Here is a 27,699-nt window from a genome sequence, read left to right on the forward strand (position 1 = left end):
CAAGATCCTGCCCAGGCTTCGGAGAGTCCAGCCACAATGCCAGGAACAGAACTGTGGACTGACTCTCACAGTCGTCTGAATCTTCTGTTAGCCTGTGTGACTTCTCAGGGAAGTCGCTTTTCTGATACATGCAAGAAGGCGGGTGGACCAAGTGCCCCTGGGGGCCTCTTTGCAGCTGCGGTTCTCGGCCTCTCTTGGCCACTGCACACTGAGCTTCTCGTGAAATCCTCACAGCTGCTGGGCCCAGAGGGCGCAGGTGAGAAACCGGATGTTCAGATGCCTTGTCCTTCAATGTTCAGATGCCTTGTCCTTCATCGGAGGCTACAGTCTCCCGAAGACCAGAGCTGGGAGGGGTGTGGAGCACTTAATCACTGTGACACAAAGATCACATGTTCAAGGGGAGGGCTACACAGACAGATCCCGTATGCCTTGAAGAAAGGAGGGAGGGAAGGAAGAAGAACAAGACAAGAGAGAGCTAAAGCAGAAGTGGGGGTGGGGGTGGGGAGGAGGAGAGAGAAAAAATGCTTACCATATAGGGACTGACACTGAACAAGGGCAAATACTGAAGTGGACAGCTTTGTGGTCCAGGGTTAGACCTTAGCTTTGAGACCCACAGTCTGATTTCGATCTTGATAGGGCTCTTAAATAGACTTCCTTTTCTCTCTCTCTCTCTCTTTCTTTCTTTCTTTCTTTCTTTCTTTCTTTCTTTCTTTCTTGTTTGTTTGTTTGTTTTGAGACAGGGTTTCTCTGTGTCGTCCTGGCTGTCCTGGAACTCTCTCTGTAGACCAGGCTGGTCTCAAACTCACAGATCTGCCGGCCTCTGCCTCCCTTAGTGCTGGGACTAAAGGTGTGTGTCATCACCACCCAGCTGAACTGATTCCCTTCAGTCAGACTTATTTGGGGCTGGAGCTCAGCTCTGTGGTAGAGTGGATGACTGACGTGTACCAAGTCCTAGGTTGAAACCCTAACACCAGAACAAAACTAACACCCATATTCATAAACACACCGATGCTTCTGGCTTGCACAGAATGCTGGCGGCCATGACTTGTGCTGCACCCTTTCTGACTTTAGCAGGCAGCCCAAGTTCACTGCCACCTAGGAAAGAGAGACAGGAGGGCCATCGACCTGTGCCCTCATCCTTCATCCAAGATGGCTCCTTAGCGGTTAATGCTAACAAGCCTGACAACCTGAGTTTGATCCCTAGAGCACATATGGTGGAAGGAAAGAACTAACTCCCACGAGTTGTTCCCTGATCTACACACAAACACACACACACACAGGGAGAGAGGGAGAGAGGAGAGAGAGAGAGAGAGAGAGAGAGAGAGAGAGAGAGAGAGAGAGAGAGAGAGAGAACAGAGATCAGGTCACGTTTGCTCTGTGCCATAACTAGGATTTAGACTCTGATTGTAAGAGCTGGCCCACCATGGGCACTCAGAGAGGTACGTTGGTCACGCTTCTGTAGAGATTGTGAAATAGAACAGTGCCCAAGGTGCCCAAACGGGCCGGTATTGTTTCACTTCCCAAGTTACTTAAGATCACTGTACCTCAGTGTCCTAATCCAACAAGGGTTAAAACTAAAACCTGCCCCAGGAGGTCACTAAAGAGATCATGTGTAGAAATTTCTTGGCACGATGTCAGTCACCGTGTAAACGTTTAATAAATTAACACATTTTCACTAATAGTTACCACCACCCAGACTTCCGGAGAGTACGGCTCCCTCGAGAGTTAGAGCTTGGTATCAAGTCATAGAGGAGGAGGGAGAGAGACTTTTCACACAGATGCTTGATTGGACAGAACCAGCTCCCTCTACCCAGCTTTGACTCTCTTCATCTAGACTGGTCTCCCCCTCCCTCCCCCTACCCCCCACCTCTGATGTGTGTATGTATGTACATGCCATGTGTGGATATGGGTGTGTCTGTTCATGCAAGTGGAGGGATGCCGTACAGTGGACAATGCAATGTCTTCCTAAATCGCTCCCTTTTTTATTCAAAAAATTTTAATTTAAAAATATGTATAGTATATGGGTCTGGAGAGATGGCTCAGCAGTTAAGAACACTGGATGCTCTTCCAGAGGACCCAGGTTCAATTCCTAGCATCCACGTGGCAGCTCACAACTGTCTGTAACCCTAGTACCAGGTGATCTGACACCCTTGCACAGACATGCAGGCAAAACACCAATGCACATTAAAAAAAATATTTTTAAGTGGTTAAAAAAAAAAAAAGCCAGGCAGTAGTGGCAAATGCCTTTAATCCTAGCACTTGGGAGGAAGAGGCAGGCGGATCTCTGAGTCTGAAGCCAGCCTGGTCTACAGAGTGAGTCTCAGGACAGCAAACACTTTTCAGAGAAACCCTATCACAAAAAGTTAAAAAATTTATTGTATGTGCCAGACGGTAGTGGCACACACATTTAATCCCACGAGGCAGAGGCGAGCGGATCTCTGAATTCGAGGCCTGGTCTACAAAGCGAGTTCCAGGACAGCTGGGGCTACCCAGAAAAACCCTGCTTCAAAAAAAAAAATTAGGGGTTGGGGATTTAGCTCAGTGGTAGACACTTGCCTAGCAAGTGCAAGGCCCTGGGTTCGGTCCTCAGCTCCGGAAAAAACAAAAATTAATAGTATGTATGTGGGTATTTCATCTTGCATGCACATTTGGACATCCTTTGCATACCTGGTACCCATGGAAGCGAGATGTTGGATCCCCTGGAACTGGAGTTACAGATGTGAATCACCCTGTGGTGCTGAAAATCAAACCCAGGTCCTCTGGAGGAGCAGACAGAACAGCTCTCCAGGCCCTCCTTTTTCAGACAGGACCTCCCACTGAACCTAGTGTATAGTAACTGTCTAGGGAGCCCCAGACATCCTGCCTCACTCGCCCACGCCCACGTGAGATTTCAGCTTCTTTTACAGGGTGCTAAGGGTAGAACTCAACTCCTTGGGGTTTGTACAGCAAGCGCTAACTAACTGGACTGAACTATCTTTCTTATCTCCCCAATCCTTCTACCCCCACACATCAATACTGGGGCTAGCATTTTTGGCTTCAGGCATGTTAGGTTAATGTCATACTGCTTAACTATATCCTCACTGCTCGCTCTCTCTCTCTCTCTCTCTCTCTCTCTCTCTCTCGCTCTCTCTCTCTCTCTCTCCCTCCCTCCCTCCCTCCCTCCCTCCCTCTCTCTCTCTCTTTCTTTCTCCCCCCCCCAGATTCCCCAGAGATCAAATATGGAACCCAGGGCCTTGTGCACGATAGGCAAGCACTCCACAGCCTCAGCCCTGGATTCTACAGCACCAAGCCTTGCACTGTAGCCTACACCAGCCTCCACTTGCTATGCTCCTGCCTCATGTACTTGAATGCTAGGATTACGGGGGTGCACCACTACACTGGTCTTCCAGGGTATTCTTCATCTGGAATGTTGTCTCTTTGTCTCCGGCCGGGGTTCTCTCTGGCAGTGAGGGGCTTGCTGGCTCAGGGACATCGACTCAGGGGAGCTCATTCTCTTCCCTTCCCAGGCTCAGCCATCAGGAAGTTACTCCAGTAGCTCTAAATCAGCCACAGTGGGAATATTTACACCACGAAAATTAACAAATGCTCCAAAATTGGAGCTTGGGGTTTTTTTGTTGTTGTGGTTCCTTTCCGTCCCCCTTACCCCCTGAAAATCAGTTTATGAGCACACCACCCCATCTCCCTCTCTTCACCTCCCTAGCTGCCTGCGCCTTTCACGGTTTCTCTATATTTCTTGTCTCTGCCTCTTTTTCTCCCCATCTTTCCATTGGTTCAGGTGGTCATTTTCAGCGTGGTTCTTCCCTGCACTGCTCCTCAGACACATCCCCTGTCACCATGCCTGAGTCCTTCAGTATACTCATACCAGAAAAAGCCAGGTCCACTTAGGACCACAGTGCCCTTAAATTCTGGGTGTGACAGATCCCTGAGGGCTGTCCAAATTTGCCTGCTGGCTACCCTGTCACCTCGACAGTACTCCAGTTCAGCCCACAGAGCTTCCCTTAGAACCTTCCTCTTTCACTGGCAGACAGATTATGGGGTCTCCCTTGTGAGGGATATGCTCTAGCATTATACGCTTGGGTGTTATTTATTGCAAGTGGCAACATTGTGCCTACTGAGGGCTGCCGGGCTGTGTAAGTTTGTATCCTACAGAGGAGCTCTCTGGGTAGGGCTGGGTCTCCTGGGGAGTGTGCTTACACCCCAGCTGGTCCTAGCAGGCATTTGCATATGATTTCAGGAACCACTACGACTCTTTCTCAGCTACAGGCCAGGCAGGGAAAGGGCTCCCAAATGATGGAATTCCTCACGTTCATGACCTTAGGCAAATACCTAAATATCCCCATGATTCAGTTACTTCCTTAATAATAATATTTAAAACTGGGTTTGTGGGGAGGGCGAAATGAGGTAGAGTCAAAGTGTTTAAAGCGGCCGTAGATACCCAGGAAGGGGCTATTATTTTTAACTTACTTTTCTTGTGGAGAGGTTCCACGGTGGGTGTATGTACACATGTAATGTGTGCGCGCACACGTGTGTAATGGATGAGGACTGTAGGTTGGTGTTTTGTATGATACAGTCACAGATGCGTCTCTGGAAATCAGTATGGATGAATTTAGAGTCTTTATGACCTGTGTGTTGCCGAGAAATTACATAATGTCTGAGCTGCGGTAACTGGAGACCAGTGGAGCTCGGTACAGGCTTTGAGGCCTATGTTTGTGTTTTTGTGAGAGGAGTTTTGCTCTCACCTATAGCCCTTGCTTTTATATTGTCTCTCCTCTTCTCTGAATCCTCTTCAGCTAGGCCCTGGTGGAGACGGGGAGGGCTCTCTTCCCTCCACATCCTCCCCCACCCGCTTCCCCTACCTAAACAGCATAGAAGGCTGGGCCCTCTCAGACATACTGGTCCCTCACTCCCTGGGGTGGGGGAATCCTGAGGTGACCATCTCAGTAAGGTTGAGTGAATAGAAGCTGTTTTGGACCGGCCTCTTGCCACAGCCTGCCTCACAGCTCACCACACGCAAGCTAACTCTTTACCTCAACACACAGATGATGTTTTTGGTAAAGGGTGAGAGGAGCCAGGATGTAGTTTAGGACTCTGGGGTGACTGAACCAGACACCAGCAACTAGGCCTATTCGGTCCAGGAAGAAAGGTTTCCTGGAAGAGGTGAGTATGGTGGCAAGAGGGGGTGAACTGGATGGGAGCTGTGATCTTCAGGCCACCAGTGGGGGACCCTGACTGGCTGTCCCTGAACTAGCTACACCCTACAAAGCTAGACTTGTCACATCTTAGGAAACCTGGCTTCTCCCCAGGCAGTTCCTCTCTGAGTGTTGCAATGGCGGAGTTTTTTCCGGCAGAGGGTGGGGGTGGGGGTGGGGGTGGGGTGGGGTGAGGACCCCTTGCTCAATGACCTTCTTGTGGAGTTGCTCACAGAACAGAGCTGCTGGGGAAAGTTTGGCTACTTCCCAGATCTCTTCAAGAGACTATAGTGGCCCCAGCTTCTCCCTAACCCTGGTCTGTAGGAGACTGTCACTTTCATCCTGGCACAAGAGGTGAGCATAGTCTGCTGGGATTGATCCAAGATGGGGGCAGGGCAGGCTCATTTTTGGGAGACCTTGACCGACTAGGATCCGGGGAGCTAGGCACAGCCTGGGAGTACTTCAGTGGGAAAGACGAACCTGAGAACAAGACGGAGTGTGTGTGCCAACCTGAGGGGCGTCCGAGTATACATGTACATATATGTATGTGCACATGTACACAGATGGACAGATGTGTGCGTGATGTCGTGCACCAGATCTCATCCAAGAGCAATGAGACTGTGCAGTGGTGTCGGCAAGGACACTTTAGCATCCGCCGTGATGCTGCGTGACTGTGCCCATGTGTGTCTTCTTGCCACATCTCCGGTGGGACAGAGTGTGCAAGAGCTGGCACAGCTGGTGTGTCCTACTTGGGGATGGATATGCAAATGTTCCAGGAGTGGTGGGAGAGGAAACGAAGGTAGACATCAGGATGGGCCAGAGCTCAGGCCTTTTGGCTTCCGAGGAAGGTAGGATCTGGGCAGCTGGCTGGCAGAAACACTGACGAGGCTTGCTTTATCTCTGCCACTGTTCTCTCTCACCCTCAGGTTTCCGGCACCCCCCGCCCCCAGGGACCATGCATCAGTCCTACTGACCCAGGAGTAGGGGCCTGTGGGGTGAGTAGGGTGGGGAGTGCGCTGAGGCTTTCAGGGTCAGGAAACAGGGTAGGGATGGCCTTTCTGGGCCCCTGCAAAGCCTGCCTTCCAGCCCCCTCCTCCTCCAAGGGCCCTGTTGCTAGGAAACGGATAGAGGAGCCAGAATGAGGCAGCTTGAGAGGCTGGAGGCTGGACTCATGACAGGAAATGGCCTTGATCCCCCTCTGCAGGGAATCTCCAGGTGCAGGCACTCTGGCCTCGAACATTCACAAACACAGATAGCTTTGCAGATGTGTATTACAAGACACACACACACACACACACACACACATACACGCACACAGAGACAGGCACATACCCTTCCACATAGAGCTGTGTACAGCCATGGTCACACAGACCTGCAGGCACACACACACACACACACACACGCACACACACACGCACACACACACGCACACACACACGCACACACTTACTTGCCCACCATATCTATATAGACATACACACACATGACGAAATACACGTACAGACAATTTCTGTTTTTGAGATGAGGTCTTATATACCTCAAGCTCCCTTGAAATTTGATACTGCAGCCCGGCATGGCCTTGAATTTCTGATCTTCCCACTTCCCTCTCCTAAATGCTGGGATCACAGGGCCACACCACCAGGCTGAGTTTACGTAGTACTGGGGGATCTGATCTAACACTTCACGCATGCTAGCGAGGCACTCTGCCAGCCGAGCTTTGTCCCAAAGTCAGCACCTTCTTCTATACACAGAAACACTACCCCAAAACTGCACACACACACACACACACACACACACACACACACACACACACACACACACACACACGGGAGAAGAAACACTGTAAAGGAGTCATGGAAACCCAATGCGTCAAAGCAACAGGGGCCAAAGGGCATAAAAGCCTAAGACTGGAGAGATGATGGCTCAGGTTAAGAGCACGGGCTGATTTTTCACGGACCCCAGGTTCAGTCCCCAGCACCCACACAATGGCTCCCAATTGTCTGTAACTACAGTTCCAGGGGGTCCAGAGCCTTTTTCTAGCTTCCCTGAGCACCAGGCATAAGCATGGCGCATAGACGTATGTGCAGGAGAAACAGCCAGCGCACGAAAAAGAAATGAATTAAAAACAAATAAGCAAACAAACCCAACCAGGAGCGGTGGCACACATCTTTAATCTCAACATTCGGGAGGCAGAGACGGGCAGATCTCTGTCAGCTTAAGGCCACCCAGCTCCACAGGGTGAGTTCTAGACGAGTCGGGCACATACAGTGAGACCCTGTCTGAAAAGCTAGAAGTGCCTCAGCCATTAGGAGGTGAAAGCAGAGTGATCAGGACATCGGGGTTGCTTGGCTACAGAGCGAGTTCGAAGCCAGCCTGAAATACAGACCCTGTAGCTCATTACCAATAAAGAAGACATAGCCAACACAGCAACATCCTGAGGCAGAAATCCATCTGAGCTGTTGCCCTGGAGGCAGGGAAAAGCCACAGATTCTCTCTAAACCAGGACACAGCCAAGAGGCAGGCCAAAGGTGGCCCTTACTTGGAAAGACCCCAATTTGGGCCAGAGAGTGGAAACTCCATGCTTATGTGAACGTATGTGCCCATACACGCCTGCGTGCTTAGGGTGGTGGTACACCAGCCAGGGACCCTGAATCATGAGACCTGTCTCCCTTCTGCAGCAGGACACCTGGAATGGGCTGTGTGTTCTGCAAGAAGTTAGAGCCTGCACCCAAGGAGGATGTTGGCCTGGAAGGGGACTTCCGGAGCCAAGGCGCTGAAGAACGCTATTACCCTGACCCTACTCAAGGCCGGTCTTCGTCCATCTCGCCTCAGCCCATCAGCCCTGCTTTCCTTAATGTTGGCAACATAAGAAGCGTCTCTGGTGGGTCTCTAGGGTTCTGGGAAAAACTAAAGAAAGGGGAGACTCAGACTTGTCCTTAGAAGCCTCTAGAATGATATAGGAGACAGCCCTATTCTCTAGCTCCAAGTAGCTAAGTCACTGTGTGTGAATCTAGGAGCCCAGTTGGGGTCTTTTTCTGTTTACATCAAAGAGAGACTCCGGCAATAAAGGCAAGTAGCAAAGAGAACAAGAGAACCCTTCTATTTGGCAGAGAGGCAGAACTCTCTCTCTCTCTCTCTCTCTCTCTCTCTCTCTCTCTCTGTCTCTGTCTCTCTGTCTCTCTCTCTCTGTCTCTCTCTCTCTCTGTCTCTATCTCTCTCTCTCTGACTCTCTCTCTGGCTCTCTCTCTCTCTCTCTCTGGCTCTCTCTCTCTCTCTGGCTCTCTGGCTCTCTCTCTGGCTCTTTCTGTCTGTCTGTCTGTCTCTCTCTCTCTGACTCTCTGTCTGTCTCTCTGTCTCTCTCTGGCTCTCTGTCTCTCTCTCTCTGTCTCTCTGTCTCTGTCTGTCTCTCTCTCTCTGGCTCTCTCTCTCTCTCTGGCTCTCTCTCTCTCTCTGGCTCTCTCTCTCACTCACTCTTGTTCTCACTCTCTGGCTCTCTGTCTGTCTGTCTGTCTCTCTCTCTCTGTGTCTCTGTCTCTGTCTCTGTCTCTGTCTCTCTCTCTCTCTCTCTCTCTGGCTCTCCCTCGCTCTCTGGCTCTCTCTCTCTCTCTCTCTCTCTCTCTCTCTCTCTCTCTCTGGCTCTCCCCCTCTCTCTGGTTCTCTCTCACTCACTCTCATTCTCTCTGTGTGTCTGTTTCTGTCTGTCTGTCTCTCTGGATCTCTTTATCTGTGTTTCTCTGTATTGTATGTGTCTGTATCTCTCTGTCTCTCTCCCCCCCTTACACACACACACACACACACACACACACACACACACACACACACACACTTCTAGCCTCTTACATGCCACTTGAGAAGGTGAGAAGTTTTCTTGGTGGGGAAGCACTTAGTCATTTTCCAGGGTAAGATGGACAAGCTATAAAACCCAAACCAGAAACCCCACGTGTCCCGAACTCCTTCAGGGACACTATGGCAGCAGGGGGAAGCAGTGCCTGGCCGGGGACCTGGAATCTGGGATGCAGCTTCCTTGGTTCCCCCTTCTAACCCTACACTGCTGAGCAGCTCTGTCTCTGCAGGGACGGGAGTGACCATATTCGTCGCCCTGTATGACTATGAGGCCAGGACAGGGGATGACCTCACCTTCACCAAAGGCGAGAAGTTCCACATCCTGAACAATACGTAAGTGACAAGTGACGTGGCTACCCGACTGAGGACCTGGCCTGGGCTGGGAACAAGTCCCAGAGAGGACAGAACTCTAGTCCTCGGCTAGAAAGCTCCAGCCAGATGGGGACATATAAGCATGCCAAGGAAGTTCCCGGGCTGGGAGCAAAACTCAGTGGTGGAAAACTGGACGAGCATGTGGGCGCTGAGTTCCATCCAAAGCCCTGAAAAGAAGTGGCGATAACAAGGAAACCCTGGGTGATTGTGGGAAGAGGGAAGGTGAAGGACTTGAGACACCAGCAGAATACTAAACCTAGTCCCCCAGGGTAGCTGTGATTGAGGAAGGCTTCCTAGAGGTTTATAAGCTGAGACTAGAAAAATAAGCAGACAGTGCAGGAAGAGGTGAGAAAAGAGAAAATAAGACCAAACAATGATTTCTAAAGAGCACCGAGAGGTTGTATATGGGTAAGTTGTCACGAATGAGCTGCAGGGATGGGCAGGTAGCTCCAGATGGGTAAGGGTGCCTGCCACCAAGCCTGACCGTGTGAGTGTGACCCCTAGACCACCCATTACATGGTGAAAGGGGAAAAATTGCTTCTGCAAGTTATCTTTTGATCTACACACACACACACACACACACACACACACACACTAAAAACTAACAATCAAAAAAAAAATAACTGGTGGGTGGTGGTGTGCATGTCTTTAATCCCAGCACTTGGCAGTTGGATTTCTGTGAGTTCAAGGCCAGCCTGGTCTACAGAGTAAGTTCCAGGAGAGTCAGGGCTCCATAGAGAAACCCTGTCTTGAAAAACAAACAAACAAACAAACAAACAAACAAAGAAGCAAACAAGCAAACAAAAGAATAGAAGGTAGAAGTTGGAGAGAGAGGCAGGTCAGAATCCATGAATGTTTAAAGACTGAATTTTATCCAAGAAGTTCATCTGCAGCCTCTGGGAATTTCCAGTTGGGGGAAACCTAGTCAGCGCCCATGGCTCAGTGGAAGAATAAGAGAAACAAGCCTGGGAATTCTCAAACATAATCCTTTTTCAGAGAAAACAGCTAGGGCAGCCTCAGTGGCTGGGAGACAGGCAAAGTAAAGCTCTTAGAGTGGGGAGGGGGTGGAAAGTGAGGTTTGGCCAGGCCCCCCTCCAGCTAATGTGGCCCGACCTGGACCCCAGGTGCTGCTGACTACCTCTGTGTCCCCCATCTTTACAGGGAGTATGACTGGTGGGAGGCTAGGTCCCTGAGCTCCGGACGCACGGGCTATGTTCCCAGCAACTATGTGGCTCCCGTGGATTCCATCCAGGCTGAAGAGTGAGTACGGTTGGGGCCAGCCCTGTGGGGGAAAACCCTGGTTGTTAACTTCCAAGGCCATCTCTTAGGAAATGAGGAGGCCCACTCTGAGTGCCCCTCCTCACATACAATAGTATAAGAAGAAGACAAGGATGACAATAACCACAGATAACACAGCAGGTGCCATGTTCTATACTGAGGCGTTTCTGTGTGGTCCAGATAGAAACCCTATTGTTCTGTTTTACAAATGGGGAAGCTGCCCAGGGGTGGAGGGACTGATCTTTAATCTTAGCACTTGCAAGGGAGAGGCTTGTGCATGTGTCTCTGAGTTTGAGGCTAGCCTAGTCCACAATAGTGAGTTCCAGGCTGGCCACACAGGGAGACTTTGTTTTAAAAAATAAAACATCAAATGAGGAAGCTGAAGTTCAGAGAAAGTGAATATTCCGCCCAAGTTTTCCTAGCAGGTAACCAATGGAGCCGGTGTGTGAACCCAGCTGGACATATACCGTGTGCTAGCCGGTATACACCTTGCCTATCTGTAACAATAACATTATGGCAAAATCTATGTATGTATGTATGTATGTATGTATGTATGTATGTTCCTATGTATCTATGTGTCTGTCTGTCTATCTTAGCAGAGAGGGTATAGATTTATAAAGGAAAAGTGTGTAAGAATTCCTGAGAGTGGGAGATGTGGCCAGGGATTACTACCCATGAGCTTGCAAGCCTAAAATGGGCGGGAACTAGAGAGATGGTCCAGTGGTCAACAATGCTTGCTAATCTTCCCAGCACTGGACAGGTAGCTCAAAACCATCTGTACCTCTAACTCTAATGGGATCCGACACCCTCTTTTGGCTTTTATAGGCACACACACACACACACACACACACACACACACACACACACAGAGCAAATACTCACACATGTATCATAATAATAATAATAATGATGATGATAATAATAATAATAATAATATCCTTTGTCTGTTTTTGGAGACAGGGTTCTCTATGTAGCATTGCCTGTCCTGGAACTCTCTCTAGACTAGGCTGACCTTGAACTTAAAGAGATCTGCCTGCTTCTGGCTCCTAAGTGCTGGGATTAAAAGTGTGTGCCACCACTGTCCAGCCAAATTAATCTTTTTTTTTTTTTTCGGAGCTGGGGACTGAACCTGGGGCATTGCGCTTGCTAGGCAAGCGCTCTACCACTGAGCTAAATCCCCAACCTCCAAATTAATCTTTTAAAACCTAAAAACTGGGGCTGGGGATTTAGCTCAGTGGTAGAGCACTTACCTAGGAAGCGCAAGGCCCTGGGTTCGGTCCCCAGCTCCGAAAAAAAGAACCAAAAAACAAAACAAAACAAAACAAAACAAAAACCTAAAAACTGTTGCACTGGAGAGATGGCTCAGTGATTAAGAACATTGGCTTCGGGCTGGAGAGACGGCTCGGTGGTTAAGAGCACTGACTGCTCTTCCAGGGGTTCCAGAGGGGCTGGAGTACAGTTTAACATGAGCAAGTTCCTAGATTTCATCCATTCCTCCCCCCCAAAAGACTATCCTCACGACTCGTCCCATACGTTTGTGAAAACAAATGATGGAAGAGACTTTTGAAGAACTGGGCTGGGCGCATGTCTTTAGTTAGGGATGTTTTCGCTGCAAAAATACACCATGACCAAAAAGCAAGTTGAGGAGGAAAGGGTGGCTTATATCTCCACATTGCTGTTCATCACCAAAGGGAGTCAGGACAGGAACTCAAACAGGACAGGAACCTGGAGGCAGGAGCTGACACAGAGGACATGAAGGGGTGCTGCTTACCGGCTTGCCTGTCCTGCTTGCTTGCTTGCCTTCTTTCTTTCTTCCTTCCTTCCTTCCTTTCTTTCTTTCTTTCTTCCTTCCTTCCTTCCTTCCTTCCTTCCTTCCTTTCTTTCTTCCTTTCTTCCTTTCTCTCTCTTTCTTTCTTTCCTTCTTTCTAAAGATTTATTCATTATGTATAAATACACTGTAGCTGTCTTCAGACACAGCAGGAAGAGGCTTCAGATCCCATTAGAGATGGTTGCTGGGGGGCTGGAGAGATAGCTCAGTGGTTAAGAGCCCCGACTGCTCTTCCAGAGGTCCTGAGTTCAATTCCCAGCAACCACATGGTGGCTCACAACCATCTGTAATGGGATCTGATGCCCTCTTCTGGTGTGTCTGAAGACAGCTACAGTGTACTTATATATAATAAATGAATATGGTTGCTGGGATTTGAACTCAGGAGCAGTCAGTGCTCTTAACCACTGAGCAGTCTCTCCAGCCCCTGCTTTCTTATAGAACCTAGGACTACCAGCCCAGCAGTGGTCCTACCCACAATGGGCTGGGCCCCTCTGCACTGATTACTAACTGAGCAAATGCCATACAGCTGAATCTCAAGAAGACATTTCCTCAGTGGAGGCTCCTTTCTCTCTGATGACTCTAGCTTGTGTCGAGTTGACACAAAACCATACCTACGGTATGGTGGCTTAGTAGCGTTGTGCCTGCCATTCCAGCATTTGAGGATAGTTTGGGCTGCATAAAACTGCATCTCCAAAACCAGAGTGAGAGTTCTCAGATCTTGGACTCTGGGAAGTGAAAAGAACTGGATGATCCAGGATCTTCTGAAGAAGCAAGTTAGGTGTAGTGTCGCTTGATAAGATGGGGGACACAGGAGCAGGGGGAAGTCCCTGGGGATTGTTGTTTTGTGGTTTGTAGAGAGGAACGGTAACGGGTGAAAGAAGTTGCCAGAAGCTAGACCATGGGGTTGCACTGTGCGTGAGAGATGCCTGGCTATGCCACTTCAGGATCTCAGAGGAAGTGGCACCTATTCCTATTGTCCCCAAGACTCTGTCATTTGTTCCCGGTAGCCCTGGCAGATGGCACACTGGTGCTGGCGAGAACTAGACCCCTCTGAGTAGAGATGACACTCAGAGCTGCCGAGTATGAAGGAGGGAGAGAGGGAGGCGCAGTGGTCCTGGGATTTGACTCTGGGGATGACCTTGGAGAAGAAAGAGCCACTGGAGAAAGAAGGCCAGGCCAATGCAGAGCATCCAAGGCTGGAGGGGAAATCCTGAAAACAGGGGAGGGGTATTGGAGGCTCATCCTTGGCCATGGGGTGACCCTCAAAGGGCACCTTTGTCACCTGGGATGTAAAAACAGGGCCCGACAGCAGAGTCCAGGAAGGAGAGAGTTAGTAGGAGGGGAGGAAGAATTGTCTCGAAAGGGAAAATGTGGGTCTAAGTGAAGGTGAGCTGAGAAGCCAGGGCCAAGCATCCAGAAGATGGCTCGGCGGGTAAAGACACTTGTCAAGCCTGACCACCTGGGTTTGACCTCCAGAACCCACAGGGTGAAAGGAGAGAACCAGCAACCAGCATGCACAGATCTGTCCTCTGACTTCCACTCCTTTGTAACAGCATCATGCGCACGCGCACACACACACACAAAATAAATACAGAAAAAGCGATGTTTTTTATTTTTGTGGAAAAAGAAAAAAGTAAGGGGCTGGAGAGATGGCTCAGCAGTTAAGAGCACTGGTGGCTCTTCCAGAGGTCCTGAGTTCAATTCCTAGCACCCACATGAGGACTCATAGCCCTCATTAACTACCGTTCCCGGGACTCTGATGCCCTCTTCCTGCCCTAGTGGACACTTCACACACATGCATGTGCAGTAATATCAAAGAAATGCATCTTTAAAATACACCAATCTCAGAACTTCTTCCTTCTAGGAAAGAGGAAGGAAGGTACCATGTGTTTGGGGATTGAAGGATAGACAGTTTCAGGGGGCTGTTTATGGGTGAGATGGGGTTTCTTGAGCAGAGGGACATGGGCAAGTCCAGAGCATAGGAAGGAGGCCATATTGTGGAGAGGGACGGAAAGCATGAAGGACAACGGAAGGGCAGGGTGGCAGTGGTCACGGGGGTTTGGATCAGCTGCTCCCACAGCTTGGGTAGCATGCTGCTGTTTAAAGTGCTTATATGGAGTCCTGGTTAAGAGCCTAGGCCTGGGCTGGAGAGATGGCTCAGTGGTTAAGAGCACTGACTGCTCTTCCAGAGGTCCTGAGTTCAATTCCCAGCAACCACATGGTGGCTCACAGCCATCTGTAACGGGATCTGAAGCCCTCTTCTGGTGTGTCTGAAGACAGCTACAGCGTACTTATATATAATAAATCTTAAAAAAAAAAAAAAAAAAAAGCCCAGGCCTGAGAGGCGATAGAGTTTGGGTTCCTGTTTTGAAGTCACAGTGTGGCCTCAGGCAAGCTGCTTAACCACTAAGTAGCTGGTTCAGTTCCTCATCTGTCTTATGAGTTTAAACGCAGCACCTCTCACTGAATATTATAAGCAAGTCTATTTATGTTCAGGGTTGTTATCTACACAAAGGAAGTACCCAGTCTGTTAAGGCTTGGTTTTTATTTTGAAGCAAGGTCTTGCGATGTAGCACAGGCTACCTCACACTTAGAATCTCATCCTCTTAGGTGCTGACTTACTCTGCCGATCTTTAAGGAAGTTTTTGCCTTTTTTGAGACAGTTTCTTCGTGTAGCTCTGGCTGTCCTAGAACTAGTTCTGTAGACCGGGCTGGCCTTGAACTCACAGAGATCCTCCTGCCTCTGCCCAGCCTGAGTGCCGGGGTCATAGGCGTGCACCACTGTGCCAGGGTTGAAAGAGGACCTTGAAAAGCTTTGGCAGTGCGTCTGGTATAGCGCTTCAATCCTTCCTCCTTGCTGTCTGCCTTCCTAGGCACACCATTTGCCAAGGCCACCATCTGTCTCCCAGATTTGCCATGGGGGGGGTATGTTAGTGTCCAGGTAGCTTCACCTCCCTTGATTTGAAAACTGTGTTCCTTTCTCTGGAGCCCACACAGCACAGTCAATTTAGTGATCAGATAACAACAGAGTCTTCTGCAGCTCACGTGGTCACATCTGTCCATCCCCCCCCCCAATCCACCAGGTACACACACACTTAGCTTAGGACTACAGATGTCTCAGACAGCATTCAGCGGGCAAGTCAGCTCCCCTCTGAGTCTCGAGTTCTTTGTCTGTAAAATGGGTTGTAGAGAGTTCTAGAGAAATGAGTCAAGGACCCTGGGGTACCTGAAAAGGTCACTGATGCCTGGGTTCTACCAATTTTTGTTTGTTGGTTGATTGGTTGGTTGATTTGATATAAGGTCTTACTACGCAGCCTTGACTGATTTGGAACATTTGCCTGCCGGTGCCTCCCAAGTGCTGGGGTTAAAGGCATATGCAGCCTCAGGATGTCTGTGCTCCTGAGTGGTCCGCTCTCTTTCCCATGGGATTTGGTTGCAGGGAACTGTGGGATGCTATCAGTTCACTTCCGGGCAGACCCAGAAACAGGAAGTGCCCGGATCCAGAGGACTTCTGCCTCTGTGTATTCTGAATCCACCAGGCAGGCCACTTGGTAGCAGAAAAGTGGGTCTTACCTCTGCTCTTAGCTATGGCAGTGCTTCTGGAGACTGTCTTCCAGCTCTAGGCGTGGACAGGAATCCTGCCCCTGATTGCTCATGTAGGTCCTTGCACCCCAAGGACACAGTTGGCATTATGCGATTCCCTCTTGGGTCTGGACTTCTTTTTTTTTTTAAATTTATTTATTTATTATATATAAGTACACTGTAGCTGTCTTCAGATACACTAGAAGAGGGCATCGGATCTCTTTTACAGATGGTTGTGAGCCACCATGTGGTTGCTGGGAATTGAACTCATGACCTCTGGAAGAGCAGTCGGGTGCTCTTAACCGCTGAGCCATCTCTCCAGCCCAAGGGTCTGGACTTCTAAGGCTCGCTTTTTTTTATTTTTTTCTCGGAGCTGGGGACCGAACCTAGGGCCTTGCGTTTGCTAGGCAAGCGCTCTACCACTGAGCTAAATCCCCAACCCCAGGCTCGCTTTTTTTGTTGTTGTTTTGTTTTGTTTTGTTTTGTTTTTGTTTTTTGTTTTTGTTTTTCAGAGACAGAAGGGTTTCTCTGGCTGTCTTAGAACTCATTCTGTAGACCAGGCTAGCCTTGAACTCACAGAGATTCACCTGCCTCTGCCTCCTGAGTGCAAGGGTTAAAGGCCTGAACCACCATGCTCTGTCCTCTCCCTTTTTGTTTTTAAGGGAGTGTCTCATTATGTAGCCCTGGCTGGCCTAGAACTTGCTGTGTAGGCCAGGGTAGCCTTAAACTCAGAGGGGCACCTGCCTCTGCCTCCGATTGTTGGGATTATACCACCACACCAGGAAGAGTCTAACAATTTTAATTCAAGAGACACCAGTAGAAAAGAGAATCTTAGGTATCCACCATGTGTGCCAGACCCTTTTCCATTCCCCTTCTCTGGGATCCTATACTCAAGTCATGAAGCAGATTATAACAGTCCATTTGTCAGATGGAGAAACTGAGGCTCGGCTTGTGCGGTGACTTCCCGGGGAAGATGGGAAGGTGGACTGTTGTTTAGAGAGGATGCGCCTGATTCTGCCTGCTCTTCCCGACAGGTGGTACTTCGGAAAGATCAGCAGAAAGGATGCAGAGAGGCAGCTTCTCTCCGATGGCAACCCTCAAGGGGCCTTTCTCATTCGGGAAAGCGAGACCACCAAAGGTGGGTTGGTACCAGCCATTGGGACAGCGGGAGAGGCGGACCTAACTAAGATGGACTCTGGGAACTGCCTTTGGGGCCTCTTCCTGCTCTAAGTCTGAGGGGGAAGAGGACTAAACGGACCCTTTCCACCCAGGTGCCTACTCCCTGTCCATCCGTGACTGGGACCAGAACAGAGGCGACCACATAAAGCATTACAAGATCCGAAAGCTGGACATGGGTGGCTACTACATCACCACGCGGGCCCAGTTCGAATCCGTGCAGGACCTGGTGCGGCACTACATGGGTGAGCTGCTCAGTGTGACCAGGAGGTCACGAAGGGGACACTGAGGCCTAGAGAACAAAAGATCTCCTGAAGAAGTAGCAGCTAGGCCAAGAATGCGTGTCCCCAGGCTAGGGTCCTGCTCTGAGTGGATTCTGAGGACACCGAGGCCTGACATAGCAATACCTCCTAATGCTTGCAGCCCTAAGCCTGTGGGAACTTTCGAAAAAATTTACATTTTATTTATTATGGGGGAGGGGCTCGTGGGTGTCAGAGGACAAGCTGTGGAAGTTCAGGTCATTGGGGTGACCAGCAGTCACCTTTCCCCGCTGAGCAAAATCTTGCTGGTTTCGGTCCATGGAGACTTTGTGGGGCCTTTGCTGTTCTCTCTGTCTCTGTCTGTCTCTGTCTCTCTCTCTCTCATTGTGTGTGTGCGATTGTGTGTGTGTGTGCACGCGTGTGTGTGCACGCCATGTGTGGAAATCAGAGAACAGCTTAGAGAAGTAAGTCCTTTCCTTCCACCACATAGGTCCCAGAGACCAAACCTGGGTGGTCACGCTTGCTGGCTGGCACCTTTACCTGCTGAGCCACCATGTTGATGCTATTGTACTTCCTAGGCAGTCATCATCCTAGGTTCTAAGCCAGCAATTCTCAACTTTTCCTGATGCTGCCACCTTTTAACACAGTTCCTCATGGTGACCCCCCCAACCATAAAATTATTTCATTGTTACTTCACAACGGTGATTTTGCTACCATTACGAACTGTAACGCAAATACATGATATGCAGGATATCTGATATGTGACCCTTGTGAAAGGGTCCTCCAGCACCCCCAGAGGGCTCATGTCCCACGGCTTGAGAACTGCTGCTCTAAGCAGTCGGTTGCAGAAGTTGAGCAGAACTGGGAGGAGACTCTCTGGCTGTTGTGTGCTACCTGGACGTCAGGGACAAGGCTGAAGGCGAGGTCTCTTGGACAGCTTGGGTCATTGCCCAAGCAGTGACAGCAAGCAAGCAGAAGACAGTGATTCTAAAGCTGAGCAGGAGGCAGTATGGTCCTGACTAGACGGAGGCCTGCTGTGGGGGTTAAGCAACTGTTGTCCGTCCTGGAGTAAAACCCAAGCATGGCAGTCAGGCAACGTCATTGCCTAGTGTTCTCGTCTTGACTGGGTAGGCCCAGGATGAGGACCATGGCAGGAATGGGTTCATGTCCACAGTTTTGGCTCAGAACCTTACCTCAGTTTTCACCTGTCAGAACTGGTCCTGTCCTTAAAGGCCTGGCTGGAGGCCACCTCCTGGGAAGACCATAAAGGTTCCACAGAGATCTCTCTCTCTCTCTCTTTTTTAAATTAATTATTTATTATATATAAGCACACTGTCTTCAGACACACCAGAAGAGGGCATCAGATCTCATTACAGATGGCTGTGAGCCACCATGTGGTTGCTGGGATTTGAACTCAGGACCTCTGGAAGGGCAGTCAGTGCTCTTAACCACTAAGCCATCTCTCCAGCCGGAGATCTTCTCTCTTATGTGTCCCGTCCTTCCTTGGGCACCAACAAGTTTGCCTACTCATAGGACTGAGTTGCAAATACAAACCTTTTTTTTCCTTCAGTTTTTCAAGACAGGGTTTCTCTCTGTAGCCCTGGCTGACCTGGAACTTGCTCTGTAGACCAGGCTGGCCTCTGCCTCCTGAGTGCTGAGACTAAAGTTTTGTTCCACCACTGCCTGGCTTCTTTCTTCTTTCCTTTCTTCCTTTCTTTTCCTTTCTTTTTTTTTTTTAAGATTTATTTACTTATTTTATGTATGAGTACACTGTCGCTGTCTTCAGACACAGCAGAAGAGGGCATCAGATCCCATTACAGATGGTTGTAAACCATCATGTGGGTGCTGGGATTTGAACTCAGGACCTCTGGAAGAACAGTTGGAGCTCTTAACCTCTGAGCCATCTCTCCAGCCCTTCCTTTCCTTTCCTTTCCTTTCCTTTCCTTTCCTTTCCTTTCCTTTCCCTTCTCTCTCTCTCTCTCTCTCTCTCTCTCTCTCTCTCTCTCTCTCTCTCCTTTAATCCTGGCTTGTGAAAACAAACTGTAAACTATTTCCGTTTCTCTGATTGATTGATTGATTGATTGATTGATTGATTTTAGACCCTGTAGCCTAGACCAGCACCAAATTCCTTCCTCTTTCCTCAGCCTACTGAGTGCTGGAATTACCAGCATGAGCCACCATATTACACTCGGGCAGCTAAGCTTAAGGTCTGAGGCTAGGCTGTCGTAGAACTTCGGAGAGTATCCATCACTCCCATTTGTGACCTCCTTTCATTTGCTCTTCCCCCAGAAGTGAATGACGGTCTATGCTACTTGCTCACGGCACCCTGTATGGTCATGAAGCCCCAGACTCTAGGCCTGGCTAAGGATGCCTGGGAGATCGACCGTAACTCCATAGCACTTGACCGCAGGCTGGGCACCGGCTGCTTTGGAGACGTGTGGCTGGGTAGGAGATGGGGGTTGGGGATGGGGATGGAGGGTGCTGAGGGGTTGTCTGGGGTCTGGGAAAAGGGACAGGATTTGCGGGGAGCCAGACTTGACGAGTATGTGGTCACCGAGCAGGCACGTGGAACTGTAGCACAAAGGTGGCAGTGAAAACGCTGAAGCCAGGCACCATGTCGCCGAAGGCCTTCCTGGAGGAGGCACAGATCATGAAACTGCTGAGGCACGACAAGCTGGTGCAGCTGTACGCGGTGGTGTCAGAGGAACCCATTTATATTGTGACAGAGTTCATGTGCTATGGTGAGGGGGCAGGGTGGGAGGCAGGGTTTGGATGGGTGGGACCCGGGCTACCACCTGTGAAGGAACGAAAAACTGTCTGTATAGTTAGGGGGCGGGGCAGGTAGGGGCGGGTACTGTTGCGGGGGTGGGGACTGTTGCAGGGGCGGGGCCTCCTCTTGCTAGAAGGTACTTAGCCAACTAGTGGATCCCTTTGAGCATACCAGAGCAAGCTCTGGGATGGAGAGAGAACCTGGAGAGGAGTCTAAGTGGTCGTGTCCAGGGGTTCGGAGGTGGAGACAGAACAGGAAAGTTGATCTAGGTGAAAGAACCAAGAACCGGCAGGGAGGGAGGCAGAGGGAGGCTAGGTAAGGGCAAGGCCAGTGTAGAGAAGGCTTGCTGGGAGTAAGGCCTTGCAGCTGATTTTCTGGCTGCTTCTCCCTAGGTAGCTTGCTGGATTTCCTAAAGGATCGAAAGGGTCACAACTTGATGCTGCCCAATCTAGTGGACATGGCTGCCCAGGTAAGCTGGACCAGCGGGCTTCACCTCCCAGACCTCTCTCCTACTGTCCTTCCATAAACCCATATGCCTTCATACACTAATACTGCAGCCTAGCCTGAGCTCTGAGCTCTGAGGCAGGAAGATGCTGTTGAGTCTCTCTATGTGCTCCAGGCAGTGGTGGGGTTGGGGTGAGGTGTCTATCTCGGGAACGGTGTGATTATGGTGTTGTGAGCCCTTGTTAGTTCCTGTTAGTTCCTGCCTCTCGCTTCCTTTCCCTCCCTCCCTCCTAGGTAGCAGAGGGCATGGCCTACATGGAGCGCATGAACTATATCCACCGAGACCTGAGAGCAGCCAACATCCTGGTGGGGGAACATCTAATATGCAAGATCGCTGACTTTGGGTTGGCACGCCTCATAGTGGATGATGAGTACAACCCCCAACAAGGTGAACGGCCTCTCCCTACCTCCCCAGAGATAAAAAACTTGAAGGGTTAGCCATGCACCCCACAGAATCAGAGACCTTTCCCCATCCCTGATGATCCCACACGCCCCCAATACTGAGGTAAATCCAATGCAATTCTGAGTTCAAGTCTCCCCTGCAAACACTAGCTTTACCCCCATGCCCTGAGTCACCTAACTTCCATGAGTTGCCATTCCTGATCTATAAAGTGGAAACACTTAGTCCACAATAAGAAGATAAGCACTTACCAGTTTCTGAGTAAGTACCAGGCACTGCTAAGTCGCCAAGTCTTAAACAGGAGACGATGAGTGTAACAACACCGGATCTGTAACCAGAATGCCTAGCATGATCCTAGCCACTAGGTTGGCTGTGCTAGCTGGGCTGAGAACTTGTTCACCATCCTCTTTTCCTAACTGGTAAGGTGAGGTCAGTGTAGTGAGGGCTTGATGTGTTAATTGACGTATTGCCTAAAATAATACCGGGTCCTGGAGGCTATCACTCAGTGGGAGAATGCTTGCTTAGTGGAAGGGGGACTAAATTTTCTCCCCAGCACCATAAAACCTAAACCAAGACAAATGAAACTGTGACCAGCACTTAGTAAAGGCTAGAGACATTCGAATATCTTATCTTGAGAAGCAAAACCATATGTAGAAAGCAGCAGGTCTTTTCATAGAGAGACCTCTATGCTCGGGGTCTCCAAGATATCCAATCCTAAAGTCCTCATTCTCTTAATCTAGCAGTTCTAGGACTCCCCGCCCCCCGTTAACCTTACCTTCTTCCCCAATATCTCCAGGAACCAAGTTTCCCATCAAGTGGACAGCCCCAGAGGCTGCTCTCTTTGGCAGATTCACTGTCAAATCAGACGTGTGGTCCTTTGGGATTCTGCTCACTGAACTGATCACCAAGGGCAGAGTTCCATACCCAGGTGAGCCAGGAATTGGGGGCGTGGTCATGGGGAAGGGCCTTCTCCACCTCTGCTCCTTCCACTGGCTGACAGGGCTCCACCCCACAGGTATGAACAACCGGGAAGTGTTGGAACAGGTAGAGCACGGCTACCACATGCCATGCCCTCCGGGATGCCCAGTATCCCTGTATGAGGTCATGGAGCAGACCTGGCGTCTGGATCCAGAGGAGAGGCCCACCTTTGAGTACCTGCAGTCTTTCCTGGAAGACTATTTCACCTCCACAGAACCACAGTATCAGCCCGGAGACCAGACATAGCCTGACTGGGTATCCGTGACCCTCTGAGACTATGTACTAACCCTTGCCAATCCCCAGGGCACTCTGGTCCCAGTGCCCCGAGACTTGGAACCCTGTGGAATCCTAGCACGTCGGAAAAAGTCCGAAGCTCTGAAGCCATTTTATAGAGGGTGCAAATGGAGACTAGAAATTCATCTCTTACCTTCGCTGGCCCCAAGCACTCTTTCTTCCCTTCCCACCCATGCCCCATGCAAAAATCTAGGGCACCCAGTCATTTCACAGACGGAGTAAATGGATGCTCAGAGTTCATCTCTCGTACACTCTGACCCCAGTACCATTTTTCCTGTCCCATTAGGCTCCTACGTACCGTTAGTCCCCCCCCCCATCTCCTAAAAATACTCATACATTGTGTAGTTATTTATAAAATTGTATTTCTCTTCTTCCACTTACCTCTTATCCCTGCTTTCTAACCTCCTGTCAGCCCGCTCCAGCCCAGACCCTAAGAGTTTAATTCTGAGGTTCTCTTGGGTTTCTCTACGTTACAAAGGCAGGGGACGTCTCTGCTTGATTCCCCGTCTTCAGACTGGATGCTGTGGTCCAGGCCCAGGTCTGAAGGAGAGAGCCATTGAAGGCTCACCATCTCTCTGAGTGGTCTGAATGTGTTTATTCGTTATGAACGAACAGTGATGATCGAGCTGTGACAACTGCCGGAGCCATCTTTGGGGCGGAGTGGTGGTCCGCAGGAGGCGAACAGGATAGCTTTGGCTATTTGTGGGGCGGGGGGGGGCAGTGTGGGGGTGTCGAGCAGTTCCCTCTTACCTACTAAGTACAAGGTACCCAGTGTATGGAGTTTCAGGATACCCCCGTGTCCCACACGTCAGTTTGCCATGAGTCGAGAGGCGCGCAAAGCAGGTGACTGGAAATAGACACATGTGGTTTTGAATCTGGATACAGCTAATTCCTCACCTGCTTAGAGCTGACTTCCCAGCCGTCACAGGAACACTCGCACAGTTAGGCCTCTACAGCTGTCAGGCTCCCCAGAACAGAGCAAGAGGAGGGTGAAGGGGAAAGGCCTAGCTCATAGGACCTCACTGGGGAGTGGGGTGGGTTCTTCCCCACCCCAGGGAGCTTTCGGAGACCTTAGGAAGTATTTTTTTTTCTTTTTTCCGGAGCTGGGGACCGAACCCAGGGCCTTGCGCTTGATAGGCAAGCGCTCTACCGCTGAGCCAAATCCCCAGCCCCAGGAAGTATTTTTCTTATAGTGACTGGGAGCACTTACTAGCTGGGACCAGGGATGATAGATGATCTTTGATGTACTTCTTGGGTCCTCCGTGGAGAAACTGACCGCTGGCAGGCCTCTGTTTGGAAACCAGGGAAGTAGGAAATGTGGATCCCCACCTCTCCTGTCAGGAAGTCTTTATTGGCTTATGATGGGAAAGAGGAGGGGAGTCTGGGAGCTGAGAGTTGCTGAAGCACTAGGCAATTACTAAGAATTGACTCTGATGCACTCTTCACTGTGCAGGACCCTGGGCATAAAAAAATGAGGGAGAAGGGGCTGGGGATTTAGCTCAGTGGTAGAGCGCTTGCCTAGCAAGCGCAAGGCCCTGGGTTCGGTCCCCAGCTCCGGAAAGAAAAAAAAGAAAAAAGAAAAAATGAGGGAGAGCTGCTCTTGCTCTGGAGGCTTGCCCTTGGGTGAAGAAATAATGAATGAATGAATGAATGAATGAATGAATGAACAAATACTTACCTTTTAAGAAAAAAAATGAGGTATGGACTCATAGAACCCAGGATGACCTCGAACTCCCAATCCTCCTGCCTCCAGCTTCCAAATGCTGGGATTACAGTTGTGTCCCACCATGCCCAGTTTAATCTATTAAGCTGACTGGAACATGGCGGCACACACCTTTAGTCCCAGCACTAGGGAGGCGGAAGCAAGCAGATGGGCAGTGTTTGAAGCCAGCATAGTCTATGCAGTGAGTTCCAGGACAGCTAGGGATAAAGGTGAGACCCTGTCTCAAACAAAAGCAAACAAGCATTCCCGCTGACTGTCAGATATTTTTGCGGCCTTTCTGCCCCATGTAATCAAATGCCGAGACTGTTTCCTATGATTAGTTCCTCTGAATAAGAAAACCAAGGGTCAGGGGTTACCTGATATGCCTGGATTACTCAGATGCACATAGTAGAGCTGATCTACACAGAGCCCATGGTCTCTTCATTAGACTTCATTATCTCTGGGTTTTGGAAAAGGGTGGGGTGTGTGTGTGTGTGTGTGTGTGTGTGTGTGTGTGTGTGCTCTCTACTTAACAGCAAAAAGATGCCCTAGAACCCTCCGCCAAACTGAGGAATCTAAAGGAAAGGGGCAGGGTGACATCTACTGAGAGTTCCCTCTGACCAGGTTTGTGTTGAATGGAAACAAAATATGGAGTGAAGGTGATGGAGAGATGGCTCAGTGGTTAGGGGCCCTGACTGCTCTCTTCCAGAGGACTTGGGTTCAATTCCCAGCAACCACATGGCCGCTCACAACTGTCTGTACTCCAAGATCTGACACTCTCGCACAGGCAGAACACCAATGCACGCAAAATAAAAATAAACAAATTAAAGATTAAAATAAAATTTAGATGGAGAGAATCCAGGCAAACACTCAGGTACCAAAGCATCTTCAGGCCATAGGGGTCCTAGCCAGCCAAATTCACTAGAACCTGATATGCAAGCCAGAAGGTAGTGTTGTTTCTCTCTTCCTGCCCTGGGGTTAAATAGTAAGAGCACAGCTCTGTAGCCGTTTCCCACTGTGAACCCTGCCACTGTGAACCCTGCCACTGTGAATCCTGCTTCTACCACTTGCTGGCTCTGTGGTTCTATGCGAGTGTTTAATTTCGCCAAGCTCCAGTTTTGCTCAACTGTGAAGTAGCATTAAATGTTTTAATACACGTCAGCTGTTTGCCACTGTCATTTACAGAATGTTGACTCTGTGCCAGGGGTCCTGCTAAGGGCGCGCCGCCATTTCAGCCTCGGAGAACCTAGAAAAACAGGCGGCTGTTCTGATAAACTGAGGTACTGTGAGGTAACCCGTAAACCCTGTCTACGGTGCTCAGGTTCCTTAGTGCCGGAATCGTGAGCATGTACCGTCATGCCTGACCTAAGTCAGAATTTTTGAAGGTGTCCAGGACATTAAGCTGGTAGATCAGGGGCTGAGACCAAGTCTCTGGTCCCGGATTTAGCACTCAGACTCCGCAGCCCTTTCCTGGAACCAAGATATTCTTGTCTGCCTCCTGGGGCTCTGCCTGCTGCCTTCTGCCCGTGCGGTTTCAGTGAAGGCCCAGCAGTGTAGGGAACCATCTGGAGCGCTCCAGGGCCCTTGCTGCTCTTCAGCCGACCAGACCCTCCCTGGGTCTACAGGTTCCCCCATCACTCCAGAGCAGCTGGATGAACCTCCCCGGCACCCCCCCGTTTCAGTACCGCCTTCTGTTCCCTCCAGATAGAACACAATGCGATTGATTAAGCTAAAGCTCTCTCCGTTTCAATCACATCCTCTCTCGCCCTGCCTCCCTGAGATTACAGGGCCGGTCACCTTGATTGCGGCTCACTCCGTTCACAAAAACTCATCGGTCGTTTACAAAACCATCTCTCGCCTCATTCACTCCCCCACCTGGCTCCTCTCCTCCGTGGTGTGTAGATTTTACTGGCTTACAGCTCAGAGGGTGATTTTTATCTCTGGGTCTATGCTGGGGGAGGGCACCTAATTGACTGGTGCGGGTTGTTTCACTTGCATGGTCTAATTTGATCTTCACCACTAGGCTCTGCGGCAAAGGGAGTTTATCACCATTTACAGAAAAGGAAAGGAAGGTTCCGACCCTCCCCCAAGGTCAGTCAGTGAGATGATAGGGTCTGGGTTTGAACTCTAGGACTCATGCATTCCACTGGCATGCATGATAGAGCTGTATGGCAAAATCTAACACTGGCCCACGGAGGCTGTAGATACAGTGTGGACCCACGGTGTCTCTGTACATGCTGCTGGTTGCACTGGATTGGGACCAGGGAGATGATGGCTCCATGTTTAAGAGTGTTTTCACCTGGGTTCGGTCCCCAGCTCCAAAAAAAAGAACCAAAAAAAAAAAAAGTGTTTTCAGCTCTTGCAAAGGACCTGGGTTCAAGTCACAGCACCCACATCTGGAAGCTCATAGATGAGTGAAACTATTTCATGGGATTCGATGCTCCCTGGCCTCTGAGGACACCTGCACTCACTTGTGCACACTAACTCATGCATACATACATAATACATACATACATACATGTAAAAATAAAATAAATGAGCCCCAAATTTAGTCATTTGTCCATTTCATATACACCTATTTTTGTGTTGTTTTGTTTGTAGTTTTTGGTTTTTTTTTCTTTTTTTTTTTGGAGCTGGGGACTGAACCCAGGGCCTTGCGCTTGATAGGCAAGCGCTCTACCACTGAGCTAAATCCCCAACCCCTGTTTGTAGTTTTTGATGGACTCTGTGATTGTTTGTATGTGCTTGGCCCAGGGAGTGGCACGATTAGGAGGTGTGGCCCTGTTGGAGTAGGTGTGCCACTGTGGGCATGGGTTTACGACCCTTACCCTAGCTGCCTGGAAGTCAGTCTTCCACTAGCAGCCTTCAGATGAAGATGTAGAACCCTCAGCTCCTCCTGCACCAATCCTGCCTGGATGCTGCCATGTTCTTACCTTGAGGATAATGGACTGAACCTCTGAACCTGTAAGCCAGCCCCAATTAAATGTTGTTCTAATAAGAGTTGCCATGGTCATGGTGTCTACTCACAGCAATTAAACCCCAACTAAGACAGAAGTTGTTTTCTCTTTGTTGTTGTCGTCATTGTTCTTGCTGTTTTGAGATGGACTGGGTCTATGTAGCCCAGGCTGGCCTTGAACTCAAAATCCTCTTGTTGCTGCTCCATTTTGCATGCATTTCGTGTTGTCTCTATAAGGCTGGTCTTGTCCAGGAAGCATGACAGTTAAGCATTACAACACATAGCAGCAAGGCTAGTGTAGGAGCCCAGGGAGATTTCTTGGAGTATGTAGAATGAATTGACTCTGAGGAAACAGAAGAATGAGGTCATCCCAGTTGAAAGAATAGCATGTGCAAAGGCCCTGAGGAATAGCCGAAGGAGACTCATTCAGGCAAATGCAAAGGACTACATATGGAATGGTAGGGAGCTTAGATGAAGCACAGGACAGGAGGTCAGAAGACAGACGTAGGGATCCAGGCATTATGGCTCTTGAAAGCCAGGAAGAAATCGTCTGGGAGTCTAGGACAC

At 49.7% G+C, this 27,699-nt stretch overlaps 1 protein-coding gene and 1 long non-coding RNA gene across 15 annotated transcripts in view; one reads left to right on the forward strand and one right to left on the reverse strand.

Moving 5' to 3' along the window:
• Fgr (FGR proto-oncogene, Src family tyrosine kinase) overlaps nt 1-25,337 on the forward strand; it is a 29,774-nt gene extending 4,437 nt beyond the window's left edge. For 2 of the 13 annotated variants that reach the window (XM_087551296.1, XM_087551299.1), the window contains exons 2-14: nt 6,116-6,184; nt 7,868-8,070; nt 9,263-9,365; nt 10,566-10,664; nt 17,127-17,230; nt 17,364-17,513; nt 19,818-19,973; nt 20,090-20,269; nt 20,691-20,767; nt 21,037-21,190; nt 21,999-22,130; nt 22,218-23,395; nt 24,027-25,337. In XM_087551296.1, the coding sequence (XP_087407422.1) occupies nt 7,881-8,070; nt 9,263-9,365; nt 10,566-10,664; nt 17,127-17,230; nt 17,364-17,513; nt 19,818-19,973; nt 20,090-20,269; nt 20,691-20,767; nt 21,037-21,190; nt 21,999-22,130; nt 22,218-22,426 (1,554 nt within the window). In that variant the 5' untranslated portion in view covers nt 6,116-6,184; nt 7,868-7,880 and the 3' untranslated portion in view covers nt 22,427-23,395; nt 24,027-25,337. 13 annotated transcript variants of the gene reach the window in all.
• On the reverse strand, nt 132-22,132 carry LOC148006086 (uncharacterized). Of its 2 annotated transcripts, XR_015621195.1 has the most exons (3): nt 21,978-22,105; nt 21,454-21,530; nt 132-371 (listed from the first exon to the last, which is right to left on the reverse strand). It is a non-coding gene; the product is annotated as an uncharacterized LOC148006086 (long non-coding RNA). The 2 variants fall into 2 exon arrangements; XR_015621194.1 differs by lacking the exon at nt 21,454-21,530 and having other exon boundaries at nt 21,978-22,132.
• Nucleotides 25,338-27,699: the final 2,362 nt, after the last annotated feature.

Source organism: Rattus norvegicus, chromosome 5, assembly GCF_021556685.1.
Source record: "Rattus norvegicus strain SHRSP/BbbUtx chromosome 5, alternate assembly SHRSP_T2T, whole genome shotgun sequence".
Classification (NCBI taxonomy): Eukaryota; Metazoa; Chordata; class Mammalia; order Rodentia; family Muridae; genus Rattus; species Rattus norvegicus.